Source organism: Manis pentadactyla, chromosome 8 (genome assembly GCF_030020395.1).
Source record: "Manis pentadactyla isolate mManPen7 chromosome 8, mManPen7.hap1, whole genome shotgun sequence".
Taxonomy (NCBI): Eukaryota; Metazoa; Chordata; class Mammalia; order Pholidota; family Manidae; genus Manis; species Manis pentadactyla.
The window spans coordinates 108,569,025-108,587,558 of NC_080026.1; the positions used below are offsets into that span (position 1 = coordinate 108,569,025).

General features: G+C 46.9%; 2 protein-coding genes across 9 annotated transcripts in view; both read left to right on the plus strand.

Moving 5' to 3' along the window:
- The first annotated feature begins 471 nt into the window (after positions 1–471).
- MARVELD1 (MARVEL domain containing 1) lies at positions 472–4,522 on the plus strand. Of its 2 annotated transcripts, none has more exons than XM_036886351.2 (2): positions 472–2,659; positions 3,705–4,522. In XM_036886351.2, the coding sequence occupies exon 1, from the start codon at positions 624–626 to the stop codon at positions 1,143–1,145; it is 522 nt and encodes a 173-aa protein (XP_036742246.2). In that variant the 5' UTR covers positions 472–623; the 3' UTR covers positions 1,146–2,659; positions 3,705–4,522. The 2 variants fall into 2 exon arrangements, with proteins under 2 accessions (XP_036742246.2, XP_057362179.1); XM_057506196.1 differs by having other exon boundaries at positions 3,984–4,522.
- Positions 2,527–18,534, plus strand: part of ZFYVE27 (zinc finger FYVE-type containing 27) — a 107,834-nt gene continuing 91,826 nt past the window's right edge. Inside the window, exons 1-3 of one of the 7 annotated variants that reach the window (XM_057506193.1) lie at positions 2,527–2,659; positions 11,662–12,691; positions 16,133–16,330. In XM_057506193.1, coding sequence (XP_057362176.1) covers positions 16,134–16,330 — 197 coding nt within the window. In that variant the 5' untranslated portion in view covers positions 2,527–2,659; positions 11,662–12,691; position 16,133. Of the gene's footprint in view, positions 2,660–11,661; positions 12,692–14,698; positions 14,906–14,939; positions 15,069–15,177; positions 15,673–16,132; positions 16,331–18,534 lie in introns of those variants that run through there. The other 6 variants (XM_057506192.1, XM_057506191.1, XM_057506190.1 and 3 more) reach the window with 6 other exon arrangements.

Consider the following 18,534-nt stretch of genomic DNA (forward strand, 5'->3'; position numbering starts at 1 on the left):
ATGTCCAGGTAAGAATGGATATGAGTTCAAGACCATCACCGTTTGCCTCCAGCGCCAAGGGCCAGGAAGCTGGGGTGGCCGCCAGGACCCGAGAAAGAGCCCAGTTAGAGGCTGGGAGAACGCTCCAGAAGGCAGCTTTCCACAGGAAGCTTGGACGGGGGCCGGGGAGGCAGGGCAGGCAGGGTGGCCCCAGATGTGGCAAACTTCGCCCAGCAGGACAGAGCGGGAGGCCCGCGGTTGGCTGGGGGGTGCGGATGCTCTCCACCCTGCCCTGGGGAGGAAGGAATCCGAGCTGGGAGTCTGGCGCCTGCCGGAAAGGGGGGCCAGGGTATGAACAAGACCGAAAAGGGGATGGCAGGAAGCCGGGAGGAGCGAGTGGGGGTGGAGACCCGGGAGGGGAAGGGAAAGGGCGGGTAGAAGGGGTGGAGAGAAGGAGAGAGAAAGTAGAGGGCTGGGAGGAGGAGGAGGGGAGGAAGGGTGGGGAGAAGGGGAGAGGAAGCGAGGACGACTAGGAGCCAGCGAGGAGGCCGCGGCGGGCACGTCGGCCGGGCCGCCCCCGCGAACAAAGCGCCGCCATTCCGCTGCTCGGGGCGCCGCCGCCGCAGCCCGCGCGCCCGGGGGCCATGCTCCCGCCGCCCCCGCGCCAGCCGCCGCCCCAGGCGCGCGCGGCCCGCGGTGCGGTGCGCCTGCAGCGGGCCTTCCTGCGCGGCCCGCTGGGCGTGCTGCGGCTGCTGCAGCTGGTGGCCGGCGCCGCGTTCTGGGTCACCATCGCCACCAGCAGGTACCAGGGCCCCGTGCACTTCGCGCTCTTCGTGTCCGTGCTCTTCTGGCTGCTGACTCTGGGCCTCTACTTCCTCACGCTGCTGGGCAAGCACGAGCTGGTGCCCGTGCTGGGCTCGCGCTGGCTCGTGGTCAACGTGGCGCACGACCTGCTGGCGGCCGCGCTGTACGGCGCCGCGACGGGCATCATGATCGACCAGACGCAGAGGCACAGCTACTGCAACCTGAAGGATTACCAGATGTCCTGCGCCTACCACGCCTTCCTGGCGGCTGCCGTCTGCGGCGGCCTGTGCCTCGGCCTCTACCTGCTCTCGGCGCTCTACGGCTGCTGCCGTCGCTACCAGGGTGAACAGGAGGTGGCGTGAGGCCGCCGCGCGCGCGCGGGGCGGGGACCCTGCGTAGGACAGCGCCCCAGTCCTCCCGCCGCCGCCCCGCGCCCGTGTGCCGTGGCACCCACCCCCTGCCTTGCGTCCCCGCCGCCTCCTACGCCCAGGCACCCTTGTCACGCAGTTCCCGCCCGACGGCAGCGCCGCCGCCCTGAGTCCAGTCAGCTGCGCGACATGCGCAGCCTCCAGGGACCAGCAAGGCTACATCCGAGGAGCGGACGCACACTCTGGGACTGACAGCTCTGCTGCGAACTTCGGGGTTCCTCCTTCCCTTCCCTGCTGAGGGCGAGACGTGGACAGGCGCCGCGTAGATCCGGGGAGGTGCCCATATCGCAGCCACTCTAATGGCTGCGCCACTGCCGCTCTCTCCCCTCCCCGCAGTCGCAAGGGCCCCCCTTTTGCTTGGCCCCTCTTCCAGCCGCAAGTGCTGCAGAAGGCGGCGTGCAGTCGCCAGCGGAGCTGGGGACAGTCCTCCACTGGTCCCGGGATGAGCAACGAGTGTCGTTTTAGTTTGGGATTGTGCGGGCATCTTGCGCAGCCCTTCCCCGCCCGTCCCTCGGTGCTTTGATGTCGTGGGTGGGGCCCACCTGCAAAGGTGAGGATGGGCAGAAGTAGGTGTACTATTGCACCTTCAGAGCCTTCTCTCGCCCCAGCCAGCTCCGCCTTTGGCCTCGCGGTTCGTGGAGGCCAGGCCCAAACGCACACTAGCTTCCCTGGCCTCAGCTTCCTAGCCTTCGTCCCACAGGCTTCTCTGCCCCACCCCCGCCTCCCAGCAGCTTTTGGCATTGGGGATCCCACACGCCTGTCAAGGAATGTTAGGTTAGCGTGAGTCCCACTCCTTGCTCTTGGGAACAGCCATAATAAGATTAGAACTCCGTGTGCAGACTCCCAGTCCAGTGCTGTTCACATTAAAGCAGTGGGTGTTCCCGGGAATCCTGGCTCGGGAGCTACCCTGGGGGTTTCACAACCACATGGGTTGGTCAAAGGTGCTATCTACCCCTGGAGTTTCACGATGTTCATTAACATATCACAGACTTTGCGAAAGCCCAGTGTAAAAGAAGCCCAAGTAATTTAGTGTACAGTGTTAATTTACTGCCTCTGGACCTGGACCAGTTTTACCCACCTTAAGGTTCTAAGCAGCCCTGTGCTGTTCCTGCTTGCATTCACTCCAAGGGGTCCAACCGATTGGCTGTGGTCTGACTGAAGATTTGGACTGCTGCTCCTTTCCCAGGGCGTTTGTCTAGCAGACGGAAGGCCTGTGAGGGAAGAGAGCTGTCCTCGCTGGGCCAGTGGGAGACTTGGGAACTGGTGGATTTGAACATTCCTTTACACTGTTTGGGAAATGAAGCAAAGGTTATCCAGATGGTTTCCCAGTCAAAAAGCATGTCACCTGTAAGAGATCCTGACATGACTGTGAGCAGCTGGCAGGAGTGGTCACTCACCAGAGAAAACCCCCTAAACCTGGGGTGAACAGCTGGCCCAGCCTCTGTAAGGTAAGATGCTTCTTGGTTTTTTGGAGGCGTCTTAGACCTTTGAATAACAAACACAAAAGCCCCCTCCTTTTCTAAAAGTTTAAGGGTTATTACTCAGAGCAAGTTGGAGGGGTGACAATAATAATGACAATGTCCAAAGAGTTGTGACAAGTCAACTTTTTTTGCTAAATCTTTGCAAGAATTTAAATGCTCTTGGAAAAAATTCAGCCCTCTCTGGATTAGAAGCTAGAATAAGAGGCCAGAATGTGTTTTTGTGAACATGTTGTTAAGGCTCAGGTGGAGAGGTGTTTGGTTTCTCTGTTGTAGTTGTGATGATCTGGGAGGGGTGTGGAGTACTTATGTAGGTTTTACATAGTCACTGCTAGGGCATTTATCTAGCCCTACTGTGTGCCTGGAACTGCTCACAGCCCTCAGACATATTCATTTCGTTCCCTCAACAACCCTAGTGAGGTGTGTTATATATTCTCATATTCCATATGAGGAAAAAGAGTCACAGCTAGTTAAAGAACTTGCCCAGAAGTCTCCCAGCTAGTGAGCTGAGTAGTGGATCTAGAATTTGAACCCACGCAGTTTGGGCTGTTCAGGACCACACTGTACTATATATAGTGGGGTCAACACATGTTAGATTCTGTTAATATGATTATTTTAAAAATGTTTTTAAATTGTTGTAAAATATACATAAAATTGACCATTTTAACCATTTTTTAAGTTTACATTCAGTGACATTAAAGTATGTTCACATTGTTGTGCAAATGTTACCACCATCTATCTCCAAAACTTTTTCATTTTAAACTCTGTATTCATTAAAACTGTGTTTTTTTTTTTTTTTGTTTGTTTGTTTGTTGTTGTTTTCTCTCTTCTGGGAAATTCCAGAACATGAAGCTCTTTAATGTCTCAGTTAGGCTGGGGTCCGGCTGCCATATTCTAGGCGGGGTGCCTGTTCCCTCAGCTCCCCTGCCTGTGCCAACCAGAGCCTGGGGTGGGCTTTGCTGGGATACTTGGAGATGCAGTTGGAAGCCCCGTGACTTTAGTTCTTCTGTTGCAGGTTTCCATGTTGCTGAGGCCATGGGGATTTCCAGAGCTGGTCATGCCAACCCCTCCTAGGGCCTGTTTCCCTAGGCGGGCAACACCATTCTGGCCTGGGCCAGCAGAGGGTTTCAGAGTGGGGAGAGAGACCAGCCTCTGCTCAGCAGCTTCCCTTCAACACCGTCCAATGGAAGATCCAAGATGGGTGAAGGTTCCAGACACCTGGAACTGAGCTGTGTGACACTGTGCCCTAAATGGTGGGTTTTAGCACCAGCTTTTCTTCCTTTTCTTTTTTTAGAACACCATCTAAGCTACATCCTGAGCTCAGATCCAGCCCAGCTCTTGGTGCTTGGTCTGTGGTCAGGTGACCTTCCTCAGGAGCAGAGACCTCCTGGGCCTTCATGGTACCTTATCCATCCATATGTGCCTAAAACATTCTAGAGCTCACTGGCTTTTCCGCTTGGCCTCCAGCTGCTTCTCCAGCTGTGAGAAGGACTTGTAAGGGAACCCCTACATCCACCCCCACCCCCATTGAGGTCCTGAGCCATAGGAATGGCCACTTGACCTGGCCTAGAACTTCTGGATACTGGAGGCAGTCTCATTGGCCTGCCTCTTGGACTCAGTCCAACCTGAGACCACTGTGGGCTGTTCCCAGCCCAAAAGTCTGGGACAACTTGTAAACCCAGGAAAAGATTTTTTCAGTGTTCTACAAAGGCCAAAGAGAGGGTGGGTGTGGGAGGCGTGAGGGCTGATAGGGAGTGGGGACCAAAGTGCCTCATTTAATAGTTTAGTGGTGATTACTGATACTCTTTTCTGAATAAAGTTTGGTTTGTCTGATCTTACTGTCTCTGTGTCTTCTCTCCTGGTGCCCTGTAGTTACCCGCTGTGCCAGGTAGGTATCCCCAGCCTCCTTCTATCTTCTTATGCCACATTGGCCTGTTTGCCTCCTCTCTCCCTCGCTGGCTTTAGCTTTCCTTCTTGGAGGGAAAGGAAGATTTCTTCACAGGTTTCCAGTACAGTTAGGGTAGGACACAGGAACCAACACTGCCTGTGTCTGTCCCTGATGGAGCCTGGCAGGAATTCCAGAAGCTCCGATCCTGTTCTCAATGGGCCCTCTGTTTGGGGAAACTCTATTGCCGATGGGTAGGTACAGAATGACTGGTCAGGGAGCTAGAGGGGTCCTGTTCTAGTCCCACTCCATTTTCCAGAAGCGGAAATGAACCCCAGGGTAGAGTGGCAACTTGCCTAATGTCACAGAGCTGAGGAGGGGCAGAGTGGGGTCTCCTGGAACCTAGGCTCTGGTTCTTTCCCACAGAGCACTGTGCCTGCTCTGGTGTTGCATTCTGGACACCCTCCCCGCCCGCCCTACCCGGCGTCTATGTTCCCCCTCATTCCAGTCACAGCCTGCTGACTGAGGTGCCCTGGAGAGGGCAGGAGGGCAGAGTTAACAGGCTTCGTTGCGGGCTTCTCTGTCCTGTGCCCTGGGCCTGAAGTCTGCAGCTACCTGCAGATCTCAAAACCCACTTAGAACAGCTCCAGGCAAGTATATGATGCTGTGTGTGCTCCACACCCACTTTCTTCCAAAGCACTCTTCCCAACGTAACACACACACACACACTCACTCACTCACACATGCCCTCCTCTTCATGTTTGGGTTTCCAGGGGAGGAACACACAGAGGACCCTCCCTTACTCCCCTTCCCTCTTGTGTATATTTGTGAATTTCACATAAAAGAAAAAGGCCTTCCTTTATGTAAAGTCTGGTAAGCCCTCTGGTCTACTTTAGCTGGGTGGAGAATTTTGCAATTGAAAATGTGCTTCTACTTGCATTACCTTATTGATCTTGTCCACAATCTTAGAGGTTGGCATTGTCACTCCCATTCAGTAGAGGAAATAGAGTCCCAGAGAGGCAAAGGGCCTTGTGCATGGTCACACAGGTGGGCAGTGGTAGGCCTGGAACTGGGAGGTAGCTGTTCTCTCACTCCCCTTGGCAACTGGTTGCTAAACCCTTGTGGTCCCCTGGTAAACTCCGAAGCTGAAGTGGAGTTTAGTTTTCCCTCCTGGAGCCCAGGTGTTCAGGAGCGGTCTAATCTGACACTTCCTGTTTAATGCTGAGGGCACTTTGAAGACACTGCTCCTCAGGGACATAACTGAGCCCATATGAGTGGGGAATCTGAGGGATTTGCTCATTTATGGCTATTGATTTTCTAGGATTGTGGGTGGGGTGGTAAATGACGAGAAAAGAAGAGTTAATAAACCTACATTTTCAGAGATGAAAGGAAAGGGCAGGAATATAAGAAAGGTCTGGTTAGCACTATTTATGTTTTTATCATTTTGTTTATCACAGTAGTTATTTGTAAAATAAAATATCAATATAATCCATTTAAATATAACAGCAATGTATACCCATTAAAAATATTAAACTGTATAGAAGTTTACAAAAAGAAGTCTTTCAGTCATCCTAATCTCATGCCCTAGAGATAAACCATTAACTATAAACTCCTTCATTTTTATAACTAATCAGACATACATGGATGGACCTCCACACACACATATACATAAATAATTCAGATTCTTCTACAACTTGCTCTTTAAAATTAATAATGTAGCTCTAACCTTTACTATATGTTCGATAAATATAATAAATAGTTCTAACCCTTTCTAAATGTTCATATAAATAGTCAGGGACTGAAAAATGTTGTGGGCTTTCTGGAATCTTTATAAGTTTCTCACATTGGTTAACTTTGTTACTCCCTTGGCTACTTCCTATTGAGACCTTAATAAAACCCTCAAAAGACGGGGGTGGGTCCTTTTTTACCAAATGAGGAAATAGAAGCTTATGAGGGGAAGTGACTCACCCAGGTCGGAGCTCTTTCTACCTTGCACTGCCAAGAGTAGCAAGGAGGGGCGTGAGCACTGGGGTAGCTGTGTCCCACTTCACAGCCAGTTTTGGGATGAGGAATGCTGGGGATTAGGGTTAGTTGGGGCAAGTTGGAAAGAGGTGAGGGGGGCCTGAGACTCTCTGGGCTCCGTAAAGCAAAGGAGAGGGATGCTGGGAAGGTGGTCAGAACCCAAGGAGAGCACCTGGGCAGAGCCAGCAGGATGCTGTGCGCCCAGCCTCCACAGCCCGTCATCAGCCTGGGGAAATCCCAGGTTCCTAATCTGAAAGCCCTTTCGCCCTCCCTGTTCCATGACCTCATTCCTTCTGAACTGGGTGGCTTTTTGGATATATGTACCAAGGCTGTTGTGTTCCTGCCCCAGTACTCAGGTAAGGGCAAATTCCCAGAGGCAGCTCTTCTGTGGCTTCAAACCTGCATTTCCTTGGGGAGAATGCAGGTTCTCCTTGCTACCATCTCCAGGAGTCTTGAAGGGGGTGCGCTGACCACCCAGTGGTAATGCACTTGTGAGGCAAATCTGGGAGGAGGGGAGAAAACGGAGCTGACTTAATGAAGTTCTGCAAAGAGCTGAGAACATGACAGAGGACACCTTATGTAATCCTCTTATCCTCACAAGCCCGTGAAGTATTAAAGACCCTCATTTAACAGATGTGGAGACAGGCTCAGAGGGTAAACTGATTTCCCCAGGGCACTGGATGAAGGGACAGAAACAAGATTCAAACTCAGGGCTGTGCTGCAGCGCCACGCTGCTTCAGATTTCCCAGCAGCCGAACTGTTTCTCCCAGCCATCCAAAGCCCTCACCCAGAGCTCTGCTGGGTTTTGTCATAGTTATATTTTGAGCAAAGGGAGGAGAGAAAGACTGTAAAAAAAGTTACACTGTTAAAAATCTGAATTACATTAACTTCTCTCTTCCCAGTTTACTATGAAGTTAGATAGTTACCTTCAGGTTTAATCAGCTACTCTGCTGAGGTCCCTGTCCTGCCCTGGAGACGTCTATGTGCTGGATTAAGAAGGATGTGTGAGAGTGCTTCTCCACCCAGTCCTCCTCCCTCTATGCCCCACACCAGAGGTTTGGCCACCTGGCCTGACCCAGAACTTGGATATTGAAACCTCTGCCTGTCAAAATTTACTCGTGTACTTGGTGTGTCTCCTTCTATGTTTCCCAGGCCGTTTGCACGGCTCTAATTTTTAGGTGAGCTCAGCCTGGGACGTCAGAGGGGAGCCCAATGTCTTATGAGTTGTCTGGTCTTAGACAATTTACAAAGCTCTTTGTGTCTCAGCTCCATCAATTACTAAATGGCGATAATACTAGTACCTCCCTCACGGGGTTGTTGAAGGGCTTATGCTGCACATGGAACAGAGGGCCTGGCAATTCTTCAGAGCAGTTCAGCTCCCCGCCATGTAATATTGTTGGGAGGACTTCATGTTAATGTTTGTAAAATACCATGCCTCGGCTACAGTAAGTGCTCATAAATATCTAGTCCCTTTTTCCCCACTGCACCCTGGCTCTCTCCCCATCCAAGGAACGGCAGTCTCATCAGTCATGGATTAATCCTTCTGCTGTTCTTTCTTGTGTCCAGACTTGAGTTGAGCATTCTTGAAAAGATGACACAACAGTGTTAAAATTATTGTTTACCTGCCTGAAGGTCAGAACCTTTTCCTTCTCTCCCAAATCCGAGGGTGTTCTTTGCCCTCCTTTTTATTCCTTTTTGCAGTCCTCAGACCCTCTGTGCCCCCAGCAGTTCCCCTTCTGCCTCCTTTCAGCCTGGAAGGAGGACTCAGACTCACTGTTCACCTCTCATTTCCTTGGGTTCCAGTCTATCTGGAGAGAGATGAACTGACTGTGCGTTCTCAAGTGTCACTAGGAGTTTGCTCACAGTCCCCTCATCGTGATTGCTGGATCTTCTATGACTGCATTCAAATCAAAATTTGTCCAGGCACAGGGGGCATTTCCAATAACAGCAAGAGGGCTGGCCTCCCCAGCTGTTTCATATCTGGGCATTTCACAACATGTCTTTTCCTCACTTTCCTGGAAGACTGTTGTGTTTACCAGCATGTTGCCTTCTCCCAGCCATCCCTAGGAACTAGTGAACTTGCTGGGTTTACTTTTTCCTTCTAAGTTAAACTGATGAACGACTTCAGAGATCCTAATGCAGAGTGCCAGAAGACCAAGGTGACTGTGATAGTGATGATAATAACGACATTCTTGATGATGGCATTAATAATAAAGATTACATGATGTCCCTATACTCTTATATTTGCAATGCACAAAATATTTTTGCATTATTTCATCCCATCCTCATATGAATACTAAACAGTGTAGATAACACCTCCATTTTATAGATCATGCTCAGAGAGGTGAAGCGGTTGCCTAGATATTTCTTTAAAAAAAAAAACCAAACAGATTTATAAGGATATACTTGAGGTACATTAAATTGCACACAGTTTAAACATACACTTTGATATGTTCTGACATATGTGTACACTCTGAAGTCATCCCCACAGTTAAAACAGTGAATATATGCATAATGCCCCAAAGCTTCCTTGTGCCCCTTCGTAATCTCTTCCTACCTCCCCCACTCCAGACGACCATTGATCGCTTTCTGTGACTACAGATTAATTTATGTAAGTGGAAAGTACCTTACGGCCTTTTTCTTTTTCTGGGGGTAGGGGGAGTCTCTGGCTTGTTTTATGCAATTATTTTGAGATTCATTCATTATGTTGTGGTAATAGTTTATTCATTTTTATCACTGGATATCATTCCATTGTATGAATATACTAGAATTCATTTATCCATTCACCTGTTGATGGACATTTGAGCTGTTTCAAGGTTTTAGTTATTGCAAATTAAGCTGTAATGAACACTTATGCACAAATCTTTGTGTGGGCATATTCCTTTTTTTCTCTTGGATAAATAGCTAGCAGTGAAAGGGCTTAGTTGTGCGGTAGGTATATTCTTTTTATTATTTTAAATGGGCTATATTACAGATGAAATTTGTTTGGTGTATGTGAGTGTGTGTGTGTACATGCTATTGCCTGGGATTTGTATCAGGGATGATATATCTGGACTCATATAATAAATTGGGAAGCTTTCTATCCTGTTCTGCTCTCTGGGATAGTTTAACTACATCATTTTATTGATGGGTTCAATAAACTTTGTCTACAAAATAATCTGTGCCTTTTAGAATGTTTGTTAATTTTTTAAATTTATTTAATGGTAACTGGTCTATTCAGATTCTTTGGTGGGTCACCTACTGCCCTTCCACTGGTGGCATATTTATTCGAGTTGCTTCTCCCATTAACTCTTCATTTCAAAGCTAGAACTTTTTTGAGGAAGAATTCTGTGCTATTCATACCTATATTCCCATGAAAGGCAAATAATAAATAGTCCTTTGGTGGAATGAATGAATTTTGATGATTAGCTGCTATAACAAATACACCCCAACATTCCAATAGCTTAAGATGAAAAAAAAAATCTATTTGCTGTTCACATACAAATCTATTTCTTCCTCACACAATTGTCCATTGTGGATACTCCAGGTCAGTAGGAGCCTTTCCACTATGTAATGACTCAAGGCCTCAGGCTCCTTCCACCTTGGCATTGAGCTGGCATTCGGGAGAAGAGAGGAGGGAGCAGTTTTCTCACTTTAATGCCTTGGTTTACAAGTGACACTCATCGCTTCCCCTAACTTCCTTTGGGGAGTCACATGACCTGACCTATACGCAAGGGGCTGTGAAATGCAGTTCCTATTTGAGCATCTGCTGCCCAGCCACAACGCTATACCATGAAAGGAGGAACAAGACTTTTTGGTAGACAGTTAACTGTCTCTTTCATAGGAGGCCACAAGGTTTTATTGCTGAGGTTTTCATTGCCTTGCTCTGTGAGACTTTTTGTGCCTGTGTCTGATGAATGGTTGTTTTTATGGCTGCCAAGAGCTATTGAGTAAGAATGTAACTGCAGACATTCATTTCCTTGCTGTATTTATCCAATAACTCACTGTCTCACAGCTGGAAAACTCATTACTCATGAGTACTTCTTTGCCAGGTACAAGAACATAAAGATGTATTTATTGAACATTTTTCAGAGCAATGATGGTAAACTTAATCCAAAAACATACTTAAGTATTAAGTTTAAATACTAGAGAAGATCCAGATACTAAAGAGAATCTGAAAATACATACCAGTCAAATATTTCTTTCATTTATTCACTTACTTTTTAACTGAAACATAATTCATATAACACAAAATAACATAAAAATTTTTAGTTTTTTTGAAAGAGTACAGTTCAGTGGTTTTAGTTTGTCCACAAAGTTGTGCAACCATCACCACTATCTAATTCCAGAACATTTCCATCATTCCAAAAAGACACCCTGTTAGCAGTTACTCCCAATTCCTTCCCCCTACCAAGTCCCTGGCAACCACTAGTCTATTTTCTATATTTATAGGTTTGTCTTTCCCGGACATTTCATATAAATGGAATCATATAATATGTGGGCTTTTGTGTCTCACTTCCTTCATATAGCATAATGTTTTCAAAGTCCATCCTTACTGTATTATGTATCAAGACTTCCCTCTTTTTCATGGTGAATAATATTCCACTGAATGGTTATATCACACTTTATCTGTAATCCTTTCATTAAAAATTTTTTAATCGTGGCAAAAAATACACATAACCTAAAAGTTACCATCTTAATCATTTTTAAGTGCACAGTTCAGGGGTATTAAGTATGTCACATTGTTGTGCAAACCATCTCCAGAACTCTTCTCATCTTGCAAAACTGAAACTCTATATTCATTTAATAATAACACCCCATTCTCTCCTCCCTCCATTCCCTGGCAACCATTATTTTACCCTTTGTTTCTATGACTTTGGCTATTTCAGGCACCTCATATAAGTGGACTCATACAGTATCTGTCTTTTTGTGACTGGTTGATTTCACTAAGTTCCTCAAGGTTCATTCCTGTTGTAGCATGTGTCAGAATTTTCTTCCTTTTAAGGTTTAATAATAGTCCATTGAATGTATATACCACATTTTGTTTATCCATTCATCCATTAACGGACATTTGGGTTGCTTCCAGCTTGTGGCTACTGTGAATAATGCTGCTATGAACATGGGTGCACAACTATCTCTTCAAGACCCTGCTTTCAGTTCCTTTGGGTATATCTAGAAGTGGGATTGATGAATCATATGGGAAGTTTATATTTGATTTTTTGGGGGAACTGCCATATTGTTTTCCATACTAGGCGGCATCATCTATATTCCCACCAACAGTACACAAGGGTTCATCTTTCTACATCCTCACCATTTTTTTGTTTTATCCATTTATTTTAAAACAAGCTTTCACTGAGTTCTTACTAAGCCAAGGCACTATGCTTGGCAAAAACTGGGGCTGCCAAGGGTGCTAAGTTTCAGTCTCCCTGGCCTCAAGAACATTGGGGGAAATAGTCACATTTAAGAGATAGATTGAAATGCAAGGTGATAGGCACTTAATAGAGATGATCAGAGTTCTATATAAAGCCAGAAGATGAAGTAAGTAATTATTTGGAGAAGGTTCACAAAGGACTTGACATTAAAGCTGGTTGTTAAAAGATGAGTGGGAGGAGGTTAGAATGGAGGAGGAAGGATATTCTAAGCAGACAAAGCAGCACATAGTAGCCGCCTCCAAGATGACCCCAATTAGTCTCATCTCCTGTAGTCACGCTCCATTACACATTGGGACATTGAATAGGTCTAACAGATAAAAGCAATAGGACATTGCTAAGATCGGTATGTGACTTCTGAGGATATATCATAGAATATTTTGTGGCTCCCTTTTGGATCTCTTGCTCCGGAGAAAGTCAGCTGCCATGTCCTGAGGACACTCAAGATGCCTTCTAGAGTGAAGTGGAGAGAAACTCAAACCTCCTTTCAGTCGGTCAGCATTCAGAATGTCAACGTCAGCTTGTCTGCTGTGTGAGAAGCCACTAAGGAAGCCAGTCCTCAGGCCCTGTCAAGCCTTTGGATGACCGCAGCCCTGGCCAACATCTGACTGCAACCTCATGAAATCCCTGAGTCCAAACTGCCCACCAAGCTGCTCAAGATTTGACCAAAATCATCCTAAAGGCAAAGTGAGATAATACATATTTATTATTCAGTCAATAAGTTTTGAAATAATTTGTTACGCAAAGAGGTAACTAATACATCTAGAAGGATGGAAACTAATACAGGTAGAAGAATGAAAAGATCTATCATACTGTGGAAATGGTGGCATTGAGAGACGACAGCCAGCATTCGGTTTAGATCCTCCTCTGAATCCCAAGGTGTGTGTAAGAGTGGGCGATGGAGCCCTCTGGTGGAGGTAGTGTGCTTAGACATTCCCTTCTCCTCCCACTCTATTTTCTAGCTTTTTCTACCCAGTATTTCCCCCTAGTATTACTCCAAGGGTCACAGGGAAGATTATGAGTCAACTATGTGGGCCATACACACCCTTGCTTATAGATGCAGAGACTAACCTCTGAAAAGGGTCAAGTTAGCTATCCTCTTTTATCTTCTCCCTTAGTCTCTTTCTCCTATCCACTATCCAGGGGGAAAAATCAGTGGCATTAGGATTTGAGGCAAAGAATGAAGACTCAGAATGTTGGAGAAGGGAAAAAAGGAACTAGGAGAACTTGATTATTAAATTTAGAGTTAGACTCCAAATGTAGAGTTGAGTTGACCAATCTCTAATTACCAGGAGACGCCTTTGTTCATTGATATTGGCCGTGACTGTTGTCCCTTTCTGGTCTTTAGAGCCTTCTTGTATTCTTTAATGTTCTCCCTGCAAAATGTCTAGGAGTTACTGAATAATAACTCCCAATTCTATATTGACCAGAAGAAAGAATCAATAATACCAGTAGCCACAGCCAGCCTGAGGGCAGTGGTCCAGGCTAACCTAGGGAGGAGGAATTGCAAAGAAACTGAAATTTACCTTTGGAGTAAATGACTCACGGTGGAATTTCAGGTAGTTCAGACAGAGAAAAAAAATCTTTCTATACTTACCCTAGATTCATCCTAAAGGAAGAGAGGCAGAGTCCAGCACACAAGCCTGGCCCAGCCACAAAGTAAGGCCCATTCCTCTAAGAAGCAGGGGGATTTCTGAATGTAGCTTAGTGGTGTGTGAGGAATTGAGATCTTTCTACACTCTTGCTGTTTGGAGGGAGGGAAGCAGTCACTTCCACTTGGGGCAATCAGGGAAGGGGTTCAGATATTTGACTCCTACTTGGATGAATGGTTTGGATTTGGATCCAAGTAAGAGTGGGGGAAGGGCATTCCTCCCCAAGATTACAGCACAAGCAAAGCAATGCACAAGCAATAAAGGGGTTCAGCTGGCCTTAGTTAAGAGGCTCATTTAAGGGAATGGCAGGGGATGAGCCTAGTAAATGCAGACTAAGGCGGGTAGTGATGCGGTTGGGGGCACCAGGGTCAGATGACACATGAAGTTCAAATCCCAGTTCCCAGTTACATATTAGCTGAGTGACATTGATCCTTAACATGTTTCAGATTCCTCATCTGTGAAATGGCGGTAAAGCTGATAGGGTCCAGGTAAGATTAATGGCTAGAGAGAGCTTATTCCAGTGCCTGATGCCTGGTAAACCTTCAGTAAGAAAGCGCTGATATTATTAATACAAAACCATCGGATGCACGATTAACCCTGGGAAGAGGATGGACTTGGGAAAGGCTTGCATAGCACCTTGTACACAGTAGCTACTCAAAAACACTGAAAGGAATTGCATTCTCCGCTAGGCATCCGGCATATAATAAGTTTTTTGCCTTTTACTTGGCTACACGGTTTCGAGGGGGGCAGTTAAATGCCAAATTTGGGGGTGTGGATAGGATGCACTCGTAAACTCTTCAGTTTAGTCTTTCTCCAACTGTTCCCTGCCGGAATCCTTCAGAGGGAGGCGCGAACCTCGAGGTGCAGGGTCCCCAAGCGCGTACTCCCGAAAGACTATGCAGAATTTTGCGAATCTCAGTGGCTCAAGGTTAGGATTGAAGCAGCTGGGCACGCAGACGCAGTGCTGACGAGGCGCTCACCTGTGCTAGAGCGGGAGGAGCTAAACTCTGGAGGCGGGGCGAGCTCGGTGACGTCACGGGCACGCTGCCGCAGAGCAGTTCGCGTCCCGGAAGCGGCGGCGGCGGCGGGACGCCGAGGAGGTTCTTAGACCTGCTACTCTAGAGCGACCCTGGGAAGAGGCGCGTCGTCGGGGTGGGGCGGTTCTGAGGAAACGTTTCAGGGCCCAGTGGCCCTACCAGTGCCCTCTGGTCGTCCCCGCCCCTCCCCCACCAGCTCAGCTGTCGCGTAGGTGAGGTGTCACTCCCCTTCCACCCAGCCTCGTGTCTCCGCCCAGTGTGCGGAGTTCGGTGCCGGAACGCTGCGGGGGCCTCCACCTGCTGGACCTGCGACCTTGGGCGTGGCCTTCCCCGGTCTGGGTCACCGGGTCTCATCAGGCACCCTGGGATGCTGAGGTGGTGGTCCAGGCCCCTGCTGGCGCTGTGCCGCTTCACCCTCTCGTGGGCTTTTTCCGTGCGCCTGTCCTGGGTCTTTTCGTCCTACCTCTGTCCGCGGGGATGTCGTGTTCCCGTAGGCCTCTTAGTTAAATTTCCCCACCCCCACCCCCATCAAGTCGCAGCCCATAACAGACTGGATTCTGTTGCCCTGCGCTGAGGTTCTGCCCTCCCGTTTTCTGCTTAGCATTTGGGGTAGGACTTTGAAATTAGGAAAGACGTTGAGGATCCCTGTGGCTATCCTCGGAGAGGGGAGATGGAAATGGGGCGTTATGTACCCCGTGGGGTTCAAGGAAGGGAAAAGGGAGGGTAATGAACAGGGATGGGCCAGGAAAGGAGAAGGAAGGGTTAGAAGATGGGCAGGACAGGAGAAGGTATGGGAATCCTAGAGGATGGGCAGTTCATTCATTCATCCATTCATCAAGCATTTATTATGCACCTACTTTGTGCAGAGATAGTGGGGAATGGGAAGGCATAGTCTTTGACCTGGTGGAGCTCAGAGTTAAGAGAAGCAGCCCCACAGGAAAGCAGGAAATTTTACCTTGGTGTGATAAATGCTGTTAGGGTGAGTACATGGTCCTTTGATATCATTGGGGAGGGTTTCCCAGTCCAGACGGGGTTGTTGGCAAAGATCTGGCAGAGCAAGGAAGTGATGTTTAAGCTGATATCTTAAGGATGAGTAGGAATTAATCAGGTAAAGGAATGGGAGAAAAATATTCCAGGTCATCGTTTTTCTTGAGACTTCAGGCTGTCTCTCTCCAGCAACCATATGTGCTTGGTCTTTATGGTTTATACTCTTGGTGGGTCTCTGGGGAAAAAAACATTAGATGGAGATTCAGAAGAGCAGGATTTTATATCTGGGTAATTCAGTTCATCTTGCTGAACTTGTTTCTTCTGTGATGTGGGCATTCCAGTGGCAGCCCTGCCTGCCTCACAGCTTTATTGTAGGCACCAAGGAAATAATGCAAGTAGAAGTACATTGGGGATTGGAAGCACAATGCAAATGTCAGAAATTATGGTTACAGGATGCAGACTTCAGAGCGTGAAGGGAGTGGGCCAGAGGTGAGCCCCGGTGTGATGCCTGAGGCTCTCCCAGAGTCTCCACCTGCCCCTGCCAAGTCCCCAGCGTTTGATCTTTTCAACTTGGTTCTGTCCTACAAGAGGCTGGAGGTCTACCTGGAACCTCTGAAGGATGCAGGTGATGGTATCCGGTACTTGCTCAGGTACAGACTTTTTAGAATTGCTCTGATTCGCTGGGCTTTCTGCCTTCCTGCTATCTTGTTGTGCTGGCCATTATGCAGTAGCTGGGCTGTCATTTCTCTCCTAGTGAGGAGCAGTTCTGGGAGGTCTTTTGGGCTCCTGGGCTCATTCCAGGTCCAGCCCAGGACAGGCAGGCACTGGAAACCATCTGGCTTTTCACCAAGGCTGCTGCTTTGTGGCTCAATAAGCTCATATCTCAGGACTGCTAGCTAGCCTTGTGTATTGGGCCTTCTAACTCTTAGTGCAGCTTTTTGTATTTCTTCTCTCTGTGTTAGTGTAATTAATATTAAAACTAAGATAACTTTAAACATAAGTTAAAGAAATGCAGACATCTATGAATAAACAAGTACCATTTTCACTAATCTGTTAAGAATTATCGGGTTTCAGAATTTTTTGTTTCTATTTTGCTTTGATTTTCATCTTCCATAATTTCCTTTTTCTCTTTTCAGCTCATTTTATTTCTTATGTTAAAGTATTTTAAATTATAGATATATACCATTCCACTCCCTAAATACTTCAGTTTGTTTCTAAATAATAATGACTTTTTCATAATCAAAGTAAAATTATACCTAACAAAATTCACAATTCCTTTGTATTATCCTATACCCAGTTCATATTCAGATTTCCTCAGTTGTCCCAACATTTATTTTGGCAAAATCAGATTCTAATCCAGGATTGTGCATTCTGAGATTATTATGTCCCTTAAGTCTTTTTCAGTCTAAAACTGTCTCTTCATGACATGGGCTTGCCAAAGAGACTGAGCTGCCTGTCACCCAGTTAGGTTAGGATCTCCTACTTAGATTTGTCTGGCTGCTTCCTCATGGTGCAAACTGGAAATTAGATTTAAAGGTTGGATTAGATTCAAGTTAGAACTTTTTTTTTTTTGGCAAAGGTCATGTGTTCCTAGTGTTGGAAGTCATAAAACCTGGTTGTCTTAAAAAGTAGACATTCTGAACCTGGAGCCTGTGAGTGGGGCTTTAGGAGTCACTGAATCTCCTGAAACTATATGTAGAATTGTGTACGTGCACATGTGTGTACTTCTCGGGAGAAGCTTCTAGTTTTCATCAGATTCTTATAAAGACCTTCAACCCCTTAAGATGCCTGAGAGAGACAAGTAGGAGGCAGGGTGAGTAGAGCTGGGTTAACCTCCAAGGGTGCCATTGAGTATTCATTCTTACTCAGTCTGGAAATAATGGGAGATTTTTTTTTTTAATTCTCTGAACAAGGCCCTAAATTTTTCTTGTGCACCCCAGAACTTCTTGAATTTTTGGCATTTTCCCCTAGAGATGAGCTAGTCAGTATTCCAGAGCAATGTTCTCTACTGTTAGATCACTGTATTCTTGGCACAAGAGATAGGGAAGACGAGGAGGGGCTCGTTTTATAATTCTACTATGACCAACTAGCTGAAATGAACTTCGGTCTTCCTTAGGGGAGGGGGTAAGCTGGTGTTTTCTACTGTGCGTGCATGCAGGTGCATGTATGTGTTTGTGTGTTTATACATACCCATCACAAAGTATTTGGCAAAGCACAGAAGTTAAATATATCCTTTTCCACCCCTGATCTACTAGGGTTGCTTGGCACTAATGTGTTAGGGTTTTCCATTTTATGAAATTAGAATTCTGAGGATGTGATGGGATTGATTAAAGCAGGATGGAGGAGAAGCAGCATTGGGCCTAAAGAGTCCCCAGGAGCTTGTGGTCTCTGTGCCACTGGGAGACGGAGCACTGGTCTGTGAAAATGGCTGTCAGATTAGTTTATGCTTTTGATTGTTCTTTTCGTAGTAAAGATTTGACTTTGAAGAGGGAACCTAATCTTGAGCTTTGTCTATTAGGGCTGAAGCCTAGAGCTGCGTTCGATTTTTAAAAGACTTCTCTCTTCTGGGATCACTCCAGAAGGTGGGTCAGCATGAACAAAGTATCAGTAAAGATGTCAGCTAAAGCAGGAGAGGCTTTAAAATGAGAGTGACTTGGGTAGCCATGTGCTGTTTTTATTTCTGAGATGGGATTGACTTTAGTCCTGACTTTTAATTTGCTTATTCTGAGGCCTAATAAGGGTGGTACAATGGGAGTGTGTTGAATTTTAAGAGAAAGCGGTCATTTCATTCCCTTACTCATACTTTTATTAAAAAATAAAAACAGCTCATAAATTAGTTAACCTCATTTAGTAA

What these genes read in the sequence shown, in the direction of transcription:
- MARVELD1 (XM_036886351.2), top strand. Translation starts at nt 624, where the DNA reads ATGCTCCCGCCGCCCCCGCGCCAGCCGCCGCCCCAGGCGCGCGCGGCC.